A 23163-nucleotide genomic window follows, 5' to 3' on the forward strand; every position below is an offset into this window, starting at 1 on the left:
AGCAGAAACAAACGAACATCAATGGTTGCACCTGTTTCCCTGGTGTGACTTCCTGTCCTTGCCCAGCAGAACTCAAAAGTCCTGATTTAGGACTTTCACAGAATGGCAGAAGTAGAGAAAGCAGGGCCTGCTACAAGCCAGGGGAGCAAGCAAGGAGAGGGCAGATGGAAAAGATGGAAACCCTGCCTGGGCTGCACCTTCCAAGTGGGCCTCCAGAGCTGGTGCTCAGAAAGGCAGAGGGGTCCCCACTCCACAGAGGGGAGTGAGTCCAGAAGGAACAGGGAGGCCTTTGCTTCTCCCTGGCTGAACCACCTGGACTAGCGACTGGAGCAGGGAACGGGAGCAGCCATAGTGTATGGGATGAGGAAGAAAGGCAGAACCCTAACGTTTCCAAGGCAGGAGAGAAAGGATCAGATGTCTCTCTGGTTTTCATTTCCTCCACACTCACTCTGAAATCCCTTACAGTTGCTCTGGTCAACCTGCCTTACTAATGGTGCCTTTCTCATTATTTTCCAGAGACTCTTTGTCCATCCTGGCCTCCTCATCCGTGACAACATTTGCTACATCTGACTCTAAGAGAAACCTGCCTTCTGATCTCAGACACCGCAACCCCCACCCCATTATTTCATCCTTTTTAAGGCTGCAATCTCTTTAATCCATCACTGTACTCTTGGCCATGAGTAGAGTCAAGATCTCATCTGAAGAGTGATGTGATTCCTAGTGTCACTGACCAGGACAAGAGGTCACTTGTGATGGGCAAAGGAGAAGAAAACTCAGGCCCTGGGTGGGTGGCCTTCTTGTCCAGACTTCAGATACCATGTGTGTAAGGAGGGCAGAAGAAAATCAGTCAAGTGGAAATAGCCAGTCAAATCCTTGGAAGAGAGGAGCCCAGACAGGGACCCAAAGAAGCCATACCACCTTTGAGGACATGGTAGGGCCCTATTCCCTTTTGGAATGAAACCCATGAGTCCCTCAGAACAACCTGGCTGTGCTAGGTGAGAACCGAATACCTTGCAAATCCGTTATTTGTTGTATTCTCTTTTGGTCTCTGTTAATACTTGGAAGACTCTTTTTTTTTTTTTCCAACAAATGTCTCATTTATTACTGAACGAACACACTGGTGCAGAAGCATAGTAGCAGACAAAAATCATTTTCCTGATAAAACATATCCATTGTTCAGGCGGTTGTGATGTTTACAGAGTAATAGGATAGGAACACGTGACCTTCATGCAGCATAAACTTGTGTGCCATCTTGTGTGCGATCCCTTATTGACCCAGCCTGGTCCTTCTCCAATGCTTCCTCTCAGAGTTGTACCTGATTTTATTACCAGTTTTCATCCAAATCCAGTGGGGAACAGGATGATTCTGCTTTTGTTTCTTGTCCAGGAATCGCTTGATCCTGAAAGTCTTGTGGGAAGACATGGCGAGGGACGGTCAACTGGACACAGAGAAAAGGAGAGATAAGGGAAAGTCTTTTTTAATAAGTTCCAGTGTATGGGGTGCGTGGGTGGCTTAGTCGGTTAAGCATCTGACTCTTGGTTCCGGCTCAGGTCATGACCTCACGGTTCGCAAGTTTGAGCCCTGTGTAAGGCTCTGTGCTGACAGTGCAGAGCCTGCCTGCGATTCTCTCTCCAACTCTCTCTGCCTCTCTCAAAATAAATAAATAAACTTAAAAAAAAATTCCACTGTATCACAGCAGTAGTAATAGAGAAAAGTTTTCTTTAGGGTGGAAATACTAAAGCAGTGGCAGCATACTAAATCATTGAGTTTCTGGGTTTTGAACTGACTTTATTTATTTGTTTGTTTGTTTATTTATTTATTTGCTTATTTATTTTTATTGAGAGAGAGAGAGGGTGCAGAGAGAGAGAGAGGGTGAGAGAGAGAATACCACAAGGGGCAGATTTGGAGAAAAGCAGGACTCACCGGATGCAGGGCTTGAACTCACAAACCATGAGGTCATAACCTGAACTGGAGTCAGATGCTTAACCGACTGAGCCACCCGGGCATCCTGAAGTGACTTTTTATATCTGCCACCTCTTCTTCGCAATTCCTCTTCTGGACTTCCAAGCCTCTCCACAGCCCTGATCCTCCCCTCCGCCTCCTCGGGTTGCACCATGAGGCTGTTTCTGGCCCCTTGCTCTGTGTCTGCCCACCCGGTCCTCAACAATGCCAGCCCTTGTCAAGACTTCAGTTGTCACCTTTGTGAGGATGATCCCAAACTGTGACTCTGGTCTTGACCTTTCTCCAGACAAATTTCCAGCCTTCCTCTGGGCCACACTGCTTGGTGAGGCAGTTGCTGTCTCAAGTCAGCATTTCCAAAGCGGAATTTAATTCTTTCAGTCCAAGCTCAAAACTTTCAAAATGATCTTGGACAACTTGCTGACATCTAGTTATCAAAGCATATTGACCTCATGTGCACTGATCTCTTCATGCCGCCCTCTTCTGTCCCACATCCATGTCCCCACCTAATCCGGGCTCCCGTTACTTCCTCCCCACACCATTGCAAACCCTCCTAACTGGTCTCCCCACTTCCATTCTCTATCCATTCCAAATCAACCTAGATCAACCTTGATAGATTTCCCTTCCCTGAGCACAGTCAAAAATTTGTACTCCTTGGCTCAAAGTGCCTCACTCTGCCTGATATTCAAGGTCACCGATGGTGGGTGCACCGTCACCAAAATCTACCTCCATCTTTTCCTCAACACAAGCTCGTGCTTCCCTGCCTGTTTCAAGATGCATTTTATTTAAAAAAATTTTTTTTAATTTTTTTTATGTTTATTTATTTTTGACAGATAGAGGGAGAGAGAGACAGAGCATGAGTGGGGGAGGGGCAGAGAGAGAGACACACGGAATCTGAAGCAGGCTCCAGGCTCTGAGCTGTTAGCACAGAGCCTGACGCGGGGCTCAAACTCACGGACCTCGAGATCATGACCTGAGCCAAGTCGGACCCTCAACTGACTGAGTGACCCAGGTGCCCCTTTTAAAAAAATGTTTAATGTTTGTTTTTGAGAAAGAGAGAGAGAGAGAGAGAGAGTGAAAGTAGAGGAGGGTCAGAGAGAGAGGGAGACACAGAATCAAAGCAGGTTCCAGGCTTCAAGCTGTCAGCACAGAGCCCAATGCAGGGCTCAAACCCACGGACCGAGAGATCATGACCTGAGCTGAAGTCGAATGCTTAACAGACTGAGCCACCCAGGTGCCCAATGCATTTTTTTTTTAATTTTAATGTTTACTTATTTTTGAAAGAGAGAGCTTGAGCAGGGGAGGGGCAGAAAGAGAGGGAAACAGAGGATCTGAAGCAGGCTCCAAACTGACAGCAGACAGCTTGATGTGGGACTTGAACTCATAAACCATCAGATCACAACCTGGGCCGAAGTCGGATGCTCAACCAACTGAGCCACCCGGGCGCCCCTAGTCCAAAATGCATTTTAAATGCACTTGGACCTTTTCCTAATACCCTCTCCAGATGCCCCGCTTGCTCTCGTGCAGCCCTAGTGCTCTGTGGGCTCCCTTCCTGCCCTGTATCATCACAAGGCCCATGCTTGTTACTGTTCATCAGCTCCTTCGTTTCCCCACTGCGGGGAACGCCGTCACCTCTCACAGGGCCCAGGCCAGAAACTGGAGGATTCCAGATGCCTTCCTCTATCTCACTCGGGTCCTTGCAAATCAGCCTCTGAGACAGCTCTCTCACATCTGTCCCCTCTGGTCATCCTCCCTTGCCCTGTGTGAGCTCAGGACATCCCCATCTGGGAGCTGGGGCAGGACCGTCCTTGTGGCACTGAGAAAGCCTGCCATCTCCACCCAGCTCGCTACCTGTGTGATTCCGGGGAGGTTGTTCGGCTTTTCTGAGCATTAGTTTTCTCACCTGCAAAGGGTTAAAAAAATAAAAAAAAAATAATTTCCCACCTGGCCCCTGGCTGCAGTGACACAAGAATAAATCCAGTGCTCTCTATGCTACCAAGGAGCTCTATAAAAAAAAACACAAAACCCTGTCTGATCCCACCTATAACTTCCAATGCCAATAACTGGCAGAATAAAATTTTGTTGTTTTTTTTTTCTTTTGTGTTTGTTGGTTTTTTTTTTATTTTTTTGGTTGTTTTAGTTTTTATTTTGTTATTTATTTTTTATTTTTTATTTTTTTGCTTAGCCTGTAAGACTGTGCACACCATGGCCTGGCTGTACCTCTTACTGCTCTGAGGAGCCCCCAAGATAAAAAAGCAAGCATGCTCCCTGCACGCAGCAAGTCCTTGCACACACTCAAGTCTTGCACGTGCTGTTGTCCAGGTCTCTGATCATCCTGAGCCACCTCTGCTTTACTCCTTGATGCTTTCCATGTCTACTAACTTCTCACGCTCTTTAAGACACAACTGGAGGGTCACCTTCTCTGAGAAGCCTCCCTGGCCCCCCAGGAAATGTGGGGAGCGCTCCTCTGTATTCCAATCATCCCCATACTTAGTCCATGCTATTTTCCAACTGGCTCTCCTCCCTGCTGAACTTGAGGTCCCTGTCCTGTTGGACTTGATACCCTGGTACCCAGCTCTGGGCCTAGGATATATATACCGCTAATAATTTTGTATTGAACGACTGAAGGAATGAATGAATCCTATCCATGCCCCCCACTCCCACATACTATAAGCTCATCAAAGACCAATGTTGTATTTCTTCTAACATCTGCCAGTTGGTCCTATGCTAAAGAGATTCTTAATCAATACTTGGCTGTTTAAAGAACAGCCAAGGAAGACAGTGTGGCACAAACACAGTGGGCAAAGGGGACAATAAGATGAGCCAAGGGGGCCAGACAGGAATGGAGCTTTGAGGCCATGGGAAGAAAGAGTGTGGGCTTCGTGCAAGTGCAGTAGGAAGCTACCGGAGGGGCTGAAGTAGACGAACAACTTCAGGTTTATGATTTTAAGCAAAGCTGGGCTGTAAAGGCCACATGCTGTATGACTTCATTGTATGACATACTTATCACGGTCAGAACCCTCCCCAGGAAATATTCAGTTTTCTCATCTCTAAGGTTAGACCAACTCACGTCCAAGGTCACGTTTAGTTCCATGTTTTTTAAATTTCTTGTTAAATAAAAAATGACTGTTAAGCTAAAGGAATAGAACCCGGCATAGCAACCCCAGGGAAGGGATGCCTAGATTCTGTTTCAGCAGCGCTATGATATGGTGGGAAGGACCCAGGAGATTTGGATTCTTCACTGGTTTGAGCATTTACCACTGGAGTGACCTTAGAAAAATCATCAAATCCTCCAGCTCTTTGTTTTTGTATCTCTAAAATATGGGAGCTCTAGAGGGTGGCTTCAATGGTCCCTCCCATAGAAAGTTTGAGTTCTAACCCACCCTCGCTTTCTGAAGGCAACCTAGACCCGTCTTGGAATAAAGTATGTATTCACCCACATTGTAGAGTCTAACAGTTTTAATAAAATTAATGCCATTGATTTTTTTCTGTTAAAAAGACTGAGATGTGGGGAACCTGGGTGGCTCAGTCACTTAAACGTCCGACATTTGATATCAGCTCAGGTCTTGAACTCAGGGTCATGAGTTCAAGTCCCGCTTTGTGTCCATGCTGGGTGCACAGTGTGCTTAAAAAAATAAAAAAAATTTAAAAAGACTGAGAGAAATACATGGAATATATTGCATATTAAAAAGAGTGTGGTAGCTCCATCTTCAACAAAACACCAAATAGTAGATGATGCTGGTGCTGCAGGACGGCCCTGGAATGGGAGCTCGCGGAGGCATGACTGAGGACAAGGAGTGGATCCCTGTCACCAAGCTGGGCCACCTGATCAATGACATGAAGATGAAGTCCCTGGAAGAGATCTATCTCTTCTCCCTGCCCATCAAGGACTCCGAGGTCATTGACTTTTTTCTGGGGGCATTCCTCAAGGATGAGAGTTTTTCTGTTTTTGTTTTTGTTTTGGTTTATTTATTTTGAGAGAGACAGAGACAGAATGTGAGCGGGGTAGAGGCAGAGACAGAAAGTGACACAGAATTCGAAGCAGGATCCAGGCTCTGAGCTGTCAGCACAGAGCCCAATGCAGGGCTCAAACCCACGAACCGCAAGATCATGACCTGAGCCGATGTTGGACGCTTAACGGACTGAGCCACCCAGGTGCCCCTCAAGGATGAGTTCTTGAAGATTATGCTTGTGTAAAGCAGACCCCTGCTGGCCAGAAGACTAGGTTCAAGGCATTTGTTGCCATCAGAGATTATTGCAGACACGTCGGTTTGGGTGTTAAGTGCTCCAAGGAGTTAGTCACTGCCATCCATTGGACCATCATACTGAGCAAACTTTCCATTGTCCCTGTGAAGTGAGGCTACCAGGGGAAAAAGGTTGTCGAGCCCCACACTGTCTCATGCAAGGTAGCCAGCGCCTGTGGCTCTGTGCTGGTGTGTTTCATCCTTGCCCATAGAGGCACTGGCATCCCTGCCCACAAAGGCACTGTCTCAGCCCCTGTGCCCAAGAAGCTACTGGTGATGGCCAGTATTAACGACTGCCACCCCTCACCCAGGGGCTGTACTGCCACTGTGGGCAATTTCAGCAAGGCCACTTTTTCTTTTTAAATTTATTTATTTATTTATTTTGAGAGAGACAGAGACAGTGCAATTGGGGAGGGGCATAGAGAGAGGGAGAGAGAGAATCCCAAGCAGGCTCTGTGCTACCAGCACAGAGCCCCATGTGGGGCTCGAGCTCATGAAACTGTGAGATCATGACCTGAGGCGAAACCAAGAGTTGGATGCTTAACCAACTGAGCCACCCAGGCACCCTGATCCATGTCACTTTTGATGTCATTTCCAAGACCTACGGTTATGTCACCCCTGACTTCTGGAAAGAGACAGTGTTTGCCAAGTCTCCCTACTAGAAAATCACTGACCGTCTTTGGAAGACCCACACCAGAGTCTCCATACAGGGGATCCCGGCTCCAGCTGTGGCCACTACATAGTGTTACACAAGAAAACTAAAGTGAAGTAAAGCCTGTAAAAGAAATGAATGTGATAGATTTATAAACACTGACATGGAAGATGTCCCATGAGTGTTGCTGGTAGAAAACTGAGTTACAAAACAGTATGTAGTATAGTCCCCCCTCATCTACAGTTTCAGCTACCCGCGGTCAACCCCAGTCTGTAAGCAGATGATCGTCCTTCTGGCACATCAGCAGGTCAGTAGTAGCCTAACACTATATCACAGTGCCTCCATCAGTCACCTCACTTCATCTCATTACGTAGGCATTTTATCTTCTCATGTCATCACAAGAGGAAGCAGAGTGAGTACAGTATGGTCAGCTATGTTGAAAGATCACATTCACCTGACTTTTACTACAGTATATTCTTATAATGTTTTTATTTTATTATTGGCTATTATTGTTTATCTCTTGAAATTAGACTTCATCATAGGCATGTACATATAGGAAAAAACAGTATATATAGGGTTGGATACTCTCTGTGGTTTTAGGCATCCACTGGGGTCCTTGGGATGGATCCCCCATCGATAAGGAAGGACAACTGCATAATATATCTTTTTTTTTTAAATTTTTTTTTAATGTTTATTTTTGAGTAAGAGAGAGACAGAGCATGAATGGGGGAGGGGCAGAGAGAGAGGGAGACACAGAATTGGAAGCAGGCTCCAGGCTCTGAGCCATCAGCCCAGAGCCTGACGCGGGGCTCAAACTCACGGACCGTGAGATCGTGACCTGAGCTGAAGTCGGACGCTCAACCGACTGAGCCACCCAGGCGCCCCTATATATCATTTTTATAAGAGTGTGTGCACATATAAATACACAAATCTTTTCCTCTCTCAGTCTTTACTATCTTACTATGCACCACAGTCCGCCCAGTGGCTCCAGGCAAACATACAGAAATCAGTCACTCTTGGTTCCTTCCCTTCCTTCGCACCTTAGCTCTCTCTCTTCATAGGAGACAGGGGGAAAGCCAATGGATGTTGGGAAGTTTTGTGGTCTTGGGAGAGAAGACAATGCACCAAAGAAGATTAGAGAATAATTTGGAATAGATGTTGTCGTTGGAGGAGAAAGAACCCTGCGGCCGCGGTGGTCAGAGAAGAGGCATGAAGGGGCTGAGTTGGGCTTGAGTGGGGAGTCAGGCTAGATGAGGGCAAGCCAGAGGAGCAGGCACGTGAGGGAAGTGGAGGGAGTGTGTGGCATGTCAGAGGAGAGGGGCCACTACTGAGCAGGCTGGGCAAAGGCACTTGTGTTCATCTTCTAGGGCTCCCACAACAGAGTTCCACAGATCGGAGGTGTTTAAACAACACAAGTTCATTTTCTCAGTTCTGGAGGCTGGAAGTCCAAGATCAAGGTGTTGGCAGGATTGATTCCTTCTGAGGCCTCTCTCCTTGGCCTGCAGATGCTGCCTTCTTCCTGGGTCCTCACACAGTCTTCCCTCCGCATGTGTCTGTGTCCTAAACTCCTCCTCCTCTTATAAGGACACCAGTCAGACTGGATTAGAGTCTATCCTACTGACCTCATTTTAACTTAATCACCTCTTTAAAGACCCTGTATCCAAATACAGTCACATTCCGAGGTGCTGGGGGATAGGACTTCAATGTATGGATTTTGAGGGAAACACAATTCAGTTCGTCACACTGTCTATGCCTGAGGTATAGTAGGTGGTCAGGAAATTGTTGAAAGACTGAATAAATGAAGCGCATAAGATTGCTTTGTTTATGGGCACAGCAGGAAGTTTGTAGGACACTTAAAGTTGTAAAGATCATGGAGAGAAAGTCTAGATCCAAGCTCTAAGACACTCTTGAGCAAAGGGCCCCCATGATGTTGTTGTTGCAAGCACATTAGATAACAATGTTCTGCCCTGTGGTTTGGAGCAGAGGTGAGGCTGGGAGCAGAGAAATCAGGTGAAAAACCATTTCAGTCATTCCAGGTGTGTGGTGACAAGAGGTAGGGGCCACAGAATGAAAGCTGGAGGCAGATGGATGTGCCCAGGGTAGGGGTGGGAGGGGGTGGTGTTCCAAGCACCTGCACCCAGCTGATGTGTATGTGAGAGCCATATTCTGCCTTCACCTTGAGAACAAGGGGTCCTCTAGAAACTGGAAAGGCAGTGGTTACCAAAGCTGTGTAAGATGATCTCATAGGTCCTGGGACACAAATGACTCCAAACAATTCCTTTTGATTCAGGGCCCTCTCAATTTGTCCCACCCTCAGCTGGGTCTACTCTGCCCTTGAATATGAGTAGACTGCACTAAGACAGATTCTTATTGGTTGGCAGAGATATTAAACTTATTCCCACCTTGTCTTGGATTTTGTGGTTCTCTCCCCTAAGCACACCACTTGTACCCACTAGGACGCCCTCTCCCTTCTTCCCTTCCTCTGAAAATTCTACCTGGCTTTCAAGGCCCAATTTATATATTGCCTTATCCACACACCTCTTGGTAGCACTACAGCTCATGTGGGTCTGTCCTTTGGCTGAGCCCTAATCACCTAAGGGTTCACTATAAGATGATATATAGTGATACTATAAGATGTATCATGACGTTAAATAAGGTACCATGCTCATGCTTAAGATATTTGGAACATTTTTATGCCATGCAAACTCCCCCATGAGACTCTAAGTTCCTTGAGGTCATGGATTTGGAGCTTCTTATGTATTTGTTACACTGTAAAACCTAGTGCATATTAGGTGCTCAACAAATTAATGCTGAAACACTAGCCAACACGCCAAAGGTCCACATAAATGGAGTTAGCGGGCAAAAAAAGGGCAGAGATAGAATATAAGCATATTCATTTCAATTCGTAGAAATGGCCACTAAGCTTTAACCCCACCAGCTTGCCCAGTACTTCCTTAATGCGGCTCAAAAAAAGCCTTAGCTCCAAGGCAAAGGGGTTCTTAACTTCCAAAAGGAGCTTCACTCTCTCTGTCTCAAAAATAAATAAACATAAAAAAAAAAAATTAAAAAAAAAAAAGGGGGGCGCCTGGGTGGCTCAGTCGGTTGAGCGTCCGACTTCAGCTCAGGTCATGATCTCACAGTCCGTGGGTTCGAGCCCCGCATCGGGCTCTGGGCTGATGGCTCAGAGCCTGGAGCCTGCTTCGGATTCTGTGTCTCCCTCTCTCTCTGCCCCTCCCCTGTTCATATAAAAAAAACAACAACAAAAGGAGCTTCATGTGTAGGAACTCAAACTTGACTTAACCTCATATGCATAATATTGATAAAAGGGTTGAGTGGACCAGACTCTTGGCAGTCTGCACCTGGAGGTGATTAACCAGTCCTGGGAAGCAGGTTGGACCAACACTTCTGATAAGGATCAGGCAGAGGGCCTGAGGGGAGCTGGCACCAGGGCGGCCTTTGGGGAGGAAGACTGTTGTTAGAATTCTCCTTAAGGGAAGGGACCAGGGGCGCTTGGGTGGCTCAGTCAGTTAAGCGTCTGGCTTCAGCTCAAGTCACGATCTCGCTGTCTGTGAGTTTGAGCCCCGCGTCGGGCTCTGGGCTGATGGCTCAGAACCTGGAGCCTGCTTCTGATTCTGTGTCTCCCTCTCTCTCTGCCCCTCCCTTGTTCATGCTCTGTCTCTCTCTGTCTCAAAAATAAATAAAGCGTTAAAAAAAAGGGGGGGGGGAGAGACTAAAGGAAAATTGGCAGTTTTTTTGGAGAAAATGTAACAGCTGACCCTCAAATTTGCATAGAATTGCAGGAAGTAATGAATAACGAAAAGAATCTTGGGAAAGAAGAACAAATTGAAAGAAAAAAACAAGAAGAAGAACAAATTGAGAGGACTCACACTTCCTAATTTCAACATTTATCACAAAACTGCGGTAATCAAATGAGTGGAGTACTGGCATAAGGACAGACAAATCGAGCAACAGAATAAAATTGAGAGTCTAGAGATAAACTCATGTGTCTATGGTCAAATGATTTTCAACAAGGGTGCCAAGTCCATTCAATGGGAGAGAGAACAGACTTATCAATAACCGATGCTGGCAAAACGGGATTCCTACATGCAAAAGAATGAAGTTCGGCTCTCATACACCGTACACAAAAATAACTCAGATTGATCAGTGACCTAAATATAAGGGCTAAAACCCCGGGGCACCTGGGTGGCACAGTTGGTTGAGCATCCGACTCTTGGTTTTGGTTCAGGTCATGATCTCACGATTCATGGGATTAAGCCCTGCTATCAGCATGGAGCCTGCTTCGGATTCTCTCTCTCTCTCTCTCTCTCTCTCTCTCTCTCTCTGTCTCTTTCTGTCCCTCTCCTGCTTTTGCTCTCTCTCAAAACAAATAAATTAAAAAAAAATTAAAATTTTGTGCACTAAAGACATTATCAAGAAAGTGAAAAGAATCTATGGAATGGAAGAAAATATTTTCAGATCAAATATCTGATAATGGCTTACTATCTAGATTATATAAAGAATTCCTAGGGGTGCCTGGGTGGCTCAGTCCGTTGCGTATCCGACTTCAGCTCAGGTCATGATCTCATGGTTCATGGGTTCCAGCCTCACATGGGGCTCTGTGCTGACAGCTCAGAGCCTGGAGCCTGCTTTAGATTCTGTGTCTCCCTCTCTCTGCCCCTCCCCCAATCGTGCTCTGTCTCTCTCTCTCTCTCTCTCTCAAAAATAAATAATAAAAACTTAAAAAAAAAAAAAGAACTCCTAACACTCAACAAGACAAACAACCAAATTTAAGAAATGGGCAAAAGACTTAAACAGACATTTCTCCAAAGAAGAAATACAAATGGCCATCAAGCATGTAAAAAGATATTCAACATCATTAATCATTAGGGAAATGTAAATCAAAAACACAGTAAAATACCGCCTTCTAACCATTAGGATGGTCATTATCAAAAACAAATAAATAGAAAGCAACACGTGCTGGTGAAGATGTGGAGAAACTGGAACCCTGATGGGGTTGTAAAACGGTGCTGCCACTGTGAAAAGCTGGTGTCTCCCCCCCAAAAACTAAATGTAGAATTACCATATGACCCAGCAATTGCACTCATAGGTATATAGACAAAAGAACTGAAAACAAGTGTACAGATACTTGTCCACATTATTCACAATCGCCAAAAGGTAGAAACAACCCAAGCATCCATCAGCAGATGCATAGATAAACAAAACATTGTATTCAGTCCTAAAAAAGGAATAAAGTTCTGATATAACACAGACAAACCTTGAAAGCATTATGCCAAATGAAATAAACCCAACAAGGGGTGCCTGGGTGGCTCAGTCGGTTAAGCCTCTTTTGATTTCGGTTCAGGTCATGATCTCACGTTTGGTGAATTTGAGCCCCACACTGGGCTCTGTACAGGGGGTGTAGAACCTGGTTGGGATTCTCTCCTTCCCTCTCTCTCTGCCCCTCCCCCACTCATCTTGCTCTCTCTTTCTCTCCAAATAAATAAACTTAGAAACAAAGAAACCAAACACAAAAGGTCAAATATTGTATGATTTCATCTATATGAAGCATCTACAATAGGCAAATTGATAGACACAGAAAGTGTAATTGCAGTTATCAGGGGCTGGGGAAATGGGGAGTTATTACTTAATGCTCACAGAGTTCCTGTTTGGGTGGTAGAAAAGTTTTGGAAATCGATAGTGGTGATGCTGGTACAACACCGTGTATGTAATTAGTGTCACTGAATTGTACACTTTCAAGTGGCTAAGATGGCACATGGCAAATTCCGTGACTTATATTTCAGCACAATTCAAAAAAATCTTATAAAATGAAATGAAACAAGAATTGGTAGAGACAAGGAGGAAAGAGAATGCAAGGTGGGTACGGTGCTCTCTGGAATGGGTTGTTATTGGGAGACTGGATGGTGGTGGGCAGCCTTTTATTCCAAAGATATTTTGTGTTAGGCACCAAATATATGCCTAGATACAAAAAAAAAAAAAAAAAAAAAAAAAAAAAAAAAGCAAAGCAAAGCAAAGCAAAGCAAGAAAATCATTAGCAGGGAAGATTTGCTCCAGCAAATATGAGAGAAGCAACATTGACCTTAGAGTTATGAGACTAACCCACAGGCTCTCTGGGTCAACCCACGATGCCAAGATAATGACTCTAAGGTCACTGTCTATGCCCAAGTTTTACCATTCTGGTGGCACTTATTTCCTCTGCCATGTCGAAGCTCAAGTCTCATATAATATATGGGAATGTCACAAAAAAATGTCTCAGGTGACAGGTGCCAGAAAGCTTGTGTAGCTCAAAAACGTTTATTCTTCCAGCCTCTCTTCTGTAGAAAAAAAAAAAAAAAAAAGAGGGTGTGCCTGGGTGGCTCAGTCAATTGAGCATCAACAATCCTGAGATCCAGCCTCGTGTTGGGCTCTGTGCCAAGTATGGAGCCTACTTGATTCTCTCTCTCCTTCCCTCCCTTGCTCAGTATAAACAAAGAAGAAAAAAAAAAAAAAAAGAGGCCAGTATGGCTTGCATAGTCCTTTCCATTTACTTTTTAAGACAAAATATGTCTGCTTCCTATTCTACAGCATTACAAACTCTGCTATCGTGAGAGAAAGCTGCACAGAGTCACGCTCCTTCCGCGAAGGGATGTGACTTTAAATCCTCCCCCTGGCATGTCCAGGAGTTACCAGCTGCACCAGGATAGTGCTGCCCGGCACCATCCTCCACCTCCTGGGACGGGCTCTGAGCAGGGTGGTGTTGCAACCTGTCTCTAGAATGGCATGAGCATTGAGATACAGTACTTCGCAGTGCTTGGCACACAGTAGATACTCAAAATATGTTTGTGCGATACAGAGAATCCCAGGGCCCTCTGAGCTGGAGAAAGAAGCACGAGGAGGTGATTGTGAGGGGCAATAAAAGTGACATCCATGGAATACTAATGAAGTCTAAGTTCAACGTTAAGACAGGGACATATTTATTTTTTAAAATTTTTATGTTTATTTTTGAGAGAGAGACAGAGCATGAGTGGGGGAGGGGCAGAGAAAGAAGGAGACACAGAATCTGAAGCAGGCTCCAGGCTCCGAGCTGTCAGCACAGAGTCTGACAGGGGCTCGAACCCACGAACTGTGAGATCATGACCTGAGCCGAAGTTGGATGCTTAACCGACTGAGCCACCCAAGCACCCCTGAGACAGAGACATTTTTAAAAAAGAGCACACACGGTTCTTTATTTGCTTCAAGTGTCTTTGAATATCTCTGCCATTTCATTTCAATGATCTTAAACCTTCCATTGGATCAGGAACTGATTTTCAGGAATAGCCACTGTTGAAATGAAGACTGAACTGACTGTAAATCGGGCATGTCATTAATTATTTAAACCTACTGAATGAAATAGACCACCTGAGGGGCACCTGGCTGGCTCAGTCCCAAGAGCATAAGACTCTTGATCTCAGGGTTGTGAGTTTGATCCTACATTGGGTATAGAGATTACTGAAGAAAATAAAAACTTTAGGGGTGCCTGGGTGGCTTAGTCAGTTAAGCGTCTGACTTCAGCTCAGGCCATGATCTCATGGTTCATGAGTTCAAGCCCTGTGTCAGGCTCTGTGCTGACAGCTCAGAGTCTGGAGCCTGCTTCAGATTCTGTGTCTCCCTCTCTCTCTCTGCCCCTCCCCCGCTCATGCTCTCTCTCTCAGCAATAAATAAACATTAAAAAAAATTTTTTTTAAGAAAATACTTTAAAAAAATAAGTGAAATAGACCTCAAAAGCACAAATAAAAGTGATGTAAAGAGACTTTTAAAAAAGATACTTCTGTATGAATGACATCTGGATAAATTTGATATGATGGCTAGTTTGCTTACTTTTATTTTCACTGCTTTCTTCTGATTTAACTTGTGCTATGCAGTTACACCCCACAGCTGGCCCTAAACACTAATTGCTAAGAGACAGCTCTTGCAGGGAGGTAGATTCAATTAGCATCACGTCTTTAATGACCCCACGTATTACATATATCACATGTATAATTACTTATTTTATGGCATCATGCTATCCCATAGATAAACAAAAACTTTGAGAAAATTTACTAGGTTTTTGGGGCGTGTCCCCCAAAGGGTGTCATTTTCATTTGAACCAGTAACCAAGATGAAAATAACCCTACTGTCAAGGGTTAACCTGTGGAGGTACATTAAGTTCAGAAATTCCCCCATGTGAGGGGTAATTTTAACATAAAATGGCCAAAATATCCATCACACCCACACGTACAAGGGAAGGCACAGCGTTGGAAGTGTACATTTGAATAATCCAGACATCTTATATTCAGAGAACTCAGAGAAAAGCATGGGAGACTGCCCTATGAGTAAATCATTAAAACAAAGTCTGACTTGGGGCACCTGGGTGGCTCAGCCAGTTAAACATCTGACTTTAGCTCAGGCCATGATCTCATGATTCATGGGTTCGAGTCCAGCGTCAGGCTCTGTGTTGACCACTCGGAGCCTGGAGCCTGCTTTGGATTCTGTGTCTCCCTCCCTCTCTGCTCTCTCTCTCTCTCAAATAAATAAACATTAAAAAAAAACAAAGTCTGACAAGGACACAAGGCAGACATGAGGAGGGGTTAGAGGCCAGCCACAGCCTTTATGTGGGGATTCAAAAATGAAACACGAATATCGAACAATGAACGGGCGTTTTCATGGCAGACAAAAGTCAGGATGACATTCCAGAAAGAAAGAGCAGAGCAGCACGTGCCAGGGCATGAAAAGGGTGGTGGGTTTGGTAGAATTCCCTGTAAACCTGCGCTGCTGTACCTGGGGCAAAATCAGTGGGAGGTCAGAAGAACAATGGAAAACTTGAGTAACGCCTGAGATTTCTCCTCACTAGGTAATAAAGGAAGCCTCTGCACAGGCAGTTCGTCTTCATCTTAAAATACAAAGGTAAGTTGGGGTTTTGGATTGTAAAATACGATTGAGATAGAATGAGCAGTCCTAGAAACAACTGAACCCCCAATCGCCAAGCTCAGCCGTGCTCCTCAGAGAACCAGTAGCATCAAAAGAAGACTGTCTCTTGCCATGCTCCCTCCGTCTCTGGTTTTTAAAAACCTGTCCGTTTACCACAAGGAAGCCAGGCGAAAGAAGGACAATCAGACGTGGAGAGTATTGGGGCAGTTCCCAAAGGGCTGTGTGAGCCTGCGGTCACTGTGCTTCTGTCCTGGGTCAAGACTGAGAAGCTGCGGAAGGAGAGTTAGGGGTGTGGCAGGTAGGAGATGATGCACAAGGAACAGCAGTCCGGAGAACTGATAGTTTCTGTTTTGTTTTGTTTTTTTTTTAAGTTTATTTATTTATTTTTGAGAGAGACAGAGACAGCATGAGCAGGGAAAGGGCAGAGAATCCCAAGCAGGCTGCACTGTCAGTACAGAGCCCGACGCAGGGCTCGAGCCCATGAAACCGTGAGATCATGACCTGAGCTGAAAACCAAGAGTCGAACAAAGGCTTAACCGACTGAGCCACCCAGGTGCCCCAGAACCGAAGGTTTCTACGCAGTAGAGTTCTGTTCTTTATTGCCTACTCGCCATTCTCTAAGAAAGGCAGCTGTTGCTGGCAATTCTCATTCCACACCCACCACTTCTGCTGTGGATGGATTTCCTCCCCTAATGTCTTCCACCATCCAAATGTTTCTGCTATTCACGCCCTCAGAATGGAGATTCCACACGAAGCTGTCTGGTGTTTATCATAGACCACAGGAGGTGCTCTGCCTCTCATTCTGTTTCCTCCCCAACGTCCACTACTCCCTACCAGAAAAGATTAGAAATTCTCTCTGATCAAGACGTGACAAGGTTCATTTGCACATTTAACAAATTATGTTCTTTTTGTGTAACAAATATAACTATTTTTTTAATGTTTATTTTTGAGAGAGAGAGCACAGGTGGGATGGGGTGGACACAGAGAGGGAGACACAGAATCTAAAGCAGGCTCCAGGCTCTGAGCTGTCAGCACAGAGCCCGATTCGGGGCTCGAACCCACGGACTGTGAGATCATGACCTGAGCCAAAGTCAGACGTTCAACCGACTGAGCCACCCAGGTGCCCCAACAAATAATTTTAGTAAGTTATTGCAGCATCTAATTGAGGAAGGGGAGGAGGAAAGGAGATAATATATACAAACCCACCATTCTGTGGTGGGTGCTCTCAACATATTATCTCATTTAATCCTCTCAATGTTCCTGTGAAGGAAGCTTGTTCAACCCATTTTACAGATGTGAAAATAAACAAGAACTGCCCAGCCCAGTTCTTGAATACAGTGGTCTAGGCAAGTATCCAGCACAGAAGATGACTGATAAATGGTAGGCAAGTTCCACTGGATCCTTGTCCCTGATCAAGTTGATAAAGATTTACCTAGGTTTTCCTGCTTTTTCACCCCGAACCAGTTATCATGTCCTATCTTGGCACTCAAAACATATATTGATGGAAAACAGAAAGTTCTTCACACTATATTTGGCTCTCTAAAGGAAAAGTCAAAGTCTTATATGCATTTAAAATACTACTTTTTGCCACAAGGGATTTAAAGTGATTTATCACAAAGATAGGTACAATAACATGACTAAATATAAATAAGAATAAAGTAATAAGATTATAGGTAACATAAATATAATAGTTAAAAGTTAACAGAAGAGTAAAAAAAAAGTATCATAAACTACAGGCTATAAGGAAATATATAGTTGCTATGATTAAGCCTTAATTTTTACTTTTTGTTTACTACCAGCCAAACTGAAAATGAAAACATGGTCAGTTAATAGTTCTTTTTTTTTTTTTTTAATGTTTATTTATTTTTCAGGGAGAGAGAGAAAGACAGAGTGTGAGTCGGGGAGGGGCAGAGAGAGACAGGGAGACAGAGAATCCGAAGCAGGCTCCAGGCTCTGAGCTGTCAGCACAGAGCCCGACGTGGGGCTCGAACCCACAAGTTTCCAGATCATGACCTGAGTGGAAGTCAGACAGTTAACCAACTGAGCCACCAGGCACCCCAGTCAGTTGATAGTTCTAAGTGTTAGAGAGAAAAAGAAACTTCCTCAAGGGAAGCTTAGCTTTTCTAAAAATTTAGTTTTAAAATATATACTTCATACACAATTTCATATTAGCTTCTACCCTCCCTACCTAATGATAGAATAGACACTATTCCTATCATACATTCCCATAGCAAAAGCAAAGCATTAAAGTAGAATTCTCCAGTCAAGGTTAGAGTCTCTAGAAAGGTCCTCAAGGTGGGATACAGATTCCATTATCAGTTATCAATTGCTATGTAACAAATCACCCCAAAGCTTAAACCAACCACCACTTTATTTGTTCAGTATTCTGAGAGTCAGCAAATTGGGCTGAGCTTAGCTGGGCAGTTCTAACAGTGCTCAAGCCTCACACTACAGAGGTTCTGATTTAACTGGTCTTGGATGCGGCTCTTTATTGGCAGCTCCCTAGGTGATTCTTACGTATTGTCAAGCTTAAGAACCACTGGCACAGTGCATAACCCTGAATCACAACTGAGAGAAGGCAATTATCCTCAGGTGAAGTTAAAAGGACTTTAAGAAATGCCAGACCCAGGGGTGCCTGAGTGGCTCAGTCGGTTAAGCATCCGACTTCCGCTCAGGTCATGATCTCACAGTTCATGAACTTGAGCCCCGCTTTGGGCTCTGTGCTGACAGCTCAGAGCCTGGAGTCTTCTTCGCATTCTGTGACTCCCTCTCTCTCTGTCCTTCCCCTAGTTGCACTACGTGTCTCTCTCAAAAAATAAATAATAAACATTAAAAAAAAAAAAAAAAAAAGAAATGCCAGACTCAGATTATCCAAAACAATAGTGAAAAAGAACAAACTTGGAGAATTCATACTTCCTGACTTCAAAACTTACCATACAGTTACAGTAATCAAGACAATGTATAGCATAAGTATCAATATATAGAGAATAATGGATCAGAGCTGAGAGCCCAAAAATAAATCCTACTTTTATACTCAGTTGATTTTCAACAAGAGTTGAAAGAGCCCCAAGATCTTTCAAAGGGGAAAGAACATTCTTTTCAACAAATGGCACTGGGGCAACTGGATATCCACATGCAAAGGAATGATTCTGAATCCCTTCCTTCCATAATAGAGAAAAAGTAATGCAAAATGGATTGCAGACCTACATGTAAGGGCTAGAATGCTATAACTCTTAGAAAAAAAGCCCAGGATTGTATACCATGGCCAAGTAGGATTTATCCCCAGAATGCAATGTTGTTTTAACATCCAAAATCCAACTAATGTAACTCACTATACTGATAGAATAAAGGACAAAAAAACCACATGGTCCTCAACAGCTGCAGAAAAATCATTGCTCAATATCCAATGATATTCATGATGCAATCTCTGAACAAACTAGAAATAGGGGCACCTGGGTGTCTCAGTCGTTTAAGCATCCAACTTCAGCTCAGGTCATGATCTCACAGTTCATGAACTTGAGCCCCATGTTGGGCTCTGTGCTGACAGCTCAGAGCCTGGAGCCTGCTTTGGATTCTGTGTCTTCCTCCCTCTCTGTGCCCCTCCCCAGCTTGCTCTCTCTCTCTCTCTCTCTCTCTCAAAAAATACATAAAACACTAAAAATTTTTTTTTAAAAACTAGAAATAAAAGGAGGCTTCCTCAATTTGATACAGGCTATGTATGAAAACCTGACAGCTGACACTATACTTAATAGTGAAGACTGAACATATAATGGAATACAATTCAACCTTAAAAAGAACTTTTTTTTTTTAATGTTTAAAATTTTTATTTATTTTTGAGAGAGAGAGAGACAGAGACAGAGAATGAGCAGGGGAGAGGAAGAGAGGGAGGGAGACACAGAATCCACAGAAGGCTCCAGGATCTGAGCTGTCAGCACAGAGCCCGACATGGGGTCAAACTCACGAACTGTGAGATCATGACCTTAACCAAAGTTGAACATTTAATCAACTGAGCCACCCAGGTGCTCTGGAACTTCTTTTTTTTTTTTTTTTTAAGTTTATTTATTTATTTTGAGAGAGAAAGAGAGCAGGGGAGGGGCAGAGAAAGAAGGAGAGAGAGAATCCCAAGCAGGCTCCACACTGCCAGTACAGAGCCCAATGTGGGGCTCAAACTCACAAACCATGAGATCATGACTTGAGCCTAAACCAAGAGTTGTAAGCTTGACTGACTGAGCCACCCAGGCGCCCCAAAAAGAAGGAACTTCTGACACATACTACAACATGGATGAACCTTGAGGGCGTTATGCTAGGTGAAATAAACCAGTCACAAAAACATAAATACTGTATGATTCCACTGATAATGAAGTATCTAGAATAGTATAATCTGTAGAGGCAGAAAGTAGAATGGTGGTTGTCCAGGGCTGGAAAGATAGGGGGATGGGGATTTTTTGTTTAGGGGGTACAGAGTTTCAGTTTGGGAAGACGAAAAGAGTTCTGGAGCTGGATGGTGGTGATGGTTGTATAACAATGTGAACGTACTCAATGCCACTGAATTGTACACTTAAAGATGGTTAAAATGATAAATCTTATGTTATGACTTTCATATTTCACCACAAGCTAAAAAATAAAAAGAAGCTGGGGCACCTGGGTAGCTCAGTCAGTTAGGCATCTGCCTTCGGCTCAGGTCATGATCTCATGGTTCATGGGTTCAAGTCCCTCGTCGGGCTCTGCACTGACAGTGCAGAGCCTGCTTCTGATCTTCTGTCTCCCTCTCTGTCCGCCCCTCCCCTGCTCTCTCTCTCAAAAATAAAATAAACATTAAAAAAAAGAAGTAGATAAAACAGTGAAAAAAAAAAAAACTAATGTTTCCCTCTAAGACTGGGAACAATATTTTCTCTCACCACTTTTATTCAACTTTGTCCCAGAGTCTCTAGCCAGTGAAATAATGCAAGAATAAACAAATAAAAGGTATATAGATTGTAAAGAGAAGAAGCATAACTGTCTTTATTCATAGACAACATGATCCTGTATGTAGACAATTTTAAGGAGTTTCCAAAAACTTACTAGAATTAGTAAACCAGATCAGCAAGGCCACAGGATAAATGAACCAATACACAAAATTAATTGTATTTCAATATACTAACAATAAACAATCTAAAAATAAAATTAAAAAGTAATTCCAGGGGTGCCTGGTTGGCTCAGTTGGTTAAGCATCTGACTTTGGCTCAGTTCATGATCTCATGGCTTGTGGGTTCGAACCATGTGTCGGGCTCTGTGCCAACAGCTCAGAGCCTGGAGCCTGCTTCAGATTCTGTGTCTCCCTCTCTCTCTGACCCTCCCCCACTTACACTCTGTCTGTCTCTCTCTCTCTCAAAAATAGACATTTAATTTAAAAAAAAAAGTAATTCCATTCACAATAGCATCAAAAAATAAAATACTTGGAAATAAATTTAACAAAAGAAGTGCAAGAACTATGCACTAAAACCAGAAAACATTACCAGGTATTTATCTGAAGATCTGAATAAATGGAGAGATGTACCATGTACATAGACTAGAAGGCTCAATATAGTTAAGAGGGTAATCCTTCTGGGGCACCTGGGTAGCTCAGTCAGTTAAGCAACCGACCAGCTCAGCTCACGTCGTCGTGGCTGGTGACTTCAAACCCCGCATTGGGCTCTCTGCTGTCAGCATGGGGCCTGCTTTGGATCCTCTCTCTCCCTCTCTTGCTGCCCCTCCCCAACTAGCATGCATGCTCTTTCTTTCTGGAAAATAAGTAGACACTTTAAAAAAAAAAAAGGGAAATCCTTCATAAATTGATCTAGAAATTACACGAAATCCCTATTAAAATCTCATTAGTTTTTTGGTAGAGTTTGACAACCTGACCCTAAAAGTTATATGAAATTCAAAGAACCTAGAAGAGCCAAACAATTTTGAAAAAGAAGAACAAAGTTGGAGGACTTATACTACCTGATTTAAAAACTTAACTATATAGCTATAATGATTAAGACAATCTTATATTGGCATAAGCATAGATATATGGGGCAATGGAACAGAATAGAATGTCCAGAGATAAGCCCTTACCTTTCTGATCAGTTGATTTTTAACAAAGATATGGAGGCAAAAAATATGTTTGTGTGTGTGTGTGTGTGTGTGTGTCCTTACCTCACAGTATTCACAAAAATTCATTAATAGACTTAAATATGTAGGAATTAAATAATTATGTTTACAGATGCTAAAATCTACCCCCCTAAACCCCCCCCCCCAAAAAAAAAACCCTGACTAAATAGCTCCTTGCTTTATTTTACTCAGGCAAATGACTGAGGCTAAAGATGGGCCAAATATCTTGAATGGAATTGTGTGTTATTTTGAACACCTTTATCAATATTTTTCACTCTGTGACCAGATTTGTCAAGCTGAGTCTCTTGGAAGGAAACCCCCATCACAGCATCCTGCTGGACATCTGCGTTGGAAAGAAAGGCAATGGGATTTTTAAGTTGACCCTGAGGGTATTGAAAAATCCTAGATGGGTTCTAAACTCAGATTTTGTTTTATAGAAGAATAAATTTGTTTTCCATCAAGAGAATTTAATTAAGAATTAGGCCAGTAAATTCTCAAACTCAGCTGTAATCATTCTCTCCAATTTATTTCGAAGACATGGCCAAGAAGGGGAGACCTACCCAGGGCTGTTTGGTACCGGATTTCTTTGGCCCCCGAGGGTGGAGAGGGTTTACAAAGCCCTCAGTCAGAAGCTGTGGTTATGGGGATTTCACACAGGAGATGCCCAAGTGTGTGTTTCTCCTGACAGCCTGGAACATTGCTGATCCAGGACCGAGCCTGCTTAAGTGAAATGCCTCGGAGGCAAGCAATCCCTCAATTAATCTTCTCTGGCTTCAGTAGACCTGAGAAATGAAAGGGCACACCTCTCTCTCAAGGGAGAGCTGTGGGTTTGTCCATGTCTTCTGGATTCCTTCCAGCTTCTGGGTAGGTTTTCTTTCTTGCAAGTCTGGAATGGGTGTGGAAAGCAGCCCTTCCGTTCATGTCCACCAGTGGTAGCATGCTCATATTCACCTACCAACACAAGCAGCAACTGGTAGGACCAACACCTTGCTTCTTTTGTTTAGAGATTTGGTACAAAGAAAAGCAAGCCCCCTCCTATGAGGCTAATAAAAGGGAATTTGTCTTTAAAACAAGGATATACACCCCAAACATGACTTCCACCTATCTCCCTACCTACCCACAAATACTCATTAAAGTTGAATTTAGGGGACGTCTGGGTGGCTCAGTTGGTGAAGCATACGACTTAGGCTCAAGGCAAGATATGGTTCATGGGTTCGAGCCCCACATTGGTTCCACTCTGACTGCAGAGCT

General features: G+C 43.9%; 1 protein-coding gene and 1 pseudogene across 1 annotated transcript; one reads left to right on the forward strand and one right to left on the reverse strand.

Annotated features, from left to right (window-relative positions):
• Window positions 1–1147: 1147 nt before the first annotated feature.
• Window positions 1148–22779, reverse strand: LOC112853406 (large ribosomal subunit protein eL39-like). Its single transcript, XM_086705933.1, has 2 exons — window positions 22473–22779; window positions 1148–1438 (listed from the first exon to the last, which is right to left on the reverse strand). The coding sequence occupies exon 2, from the start codon at window positions 1420–1422 to the stop codon at window positions 1267–1269; it is 156 nt and encodes a 51-aa protein (XP_086562059.1). The 5' UTR covers window positions 1423–1438; window positions 22473–22779; the 3' UTR covers window positions 1148–1266.
• On the forward strand, window positions 5692–7001 carry LOC112853636 (small ribosomal subunit protein uS5-like; annotated as a pseudogene).
• Window positions 22780–23163: the final 384 nt, after the last annotated feature.

This window comes from Puma concolor, chromosome B2 (assembly GCF_028749965.1).
Source record: "Puma concolor isolate L17-30 chromosome B2, mPumCon1.1.hap2, whole genome shotgun sequence".
In the NCBI taxonomy this organism is placed as follows: Eukaryota; Metazoa; Chordata; class Mammalia; order Carnivora; family Felidae; genus Puma; species Puma concolor.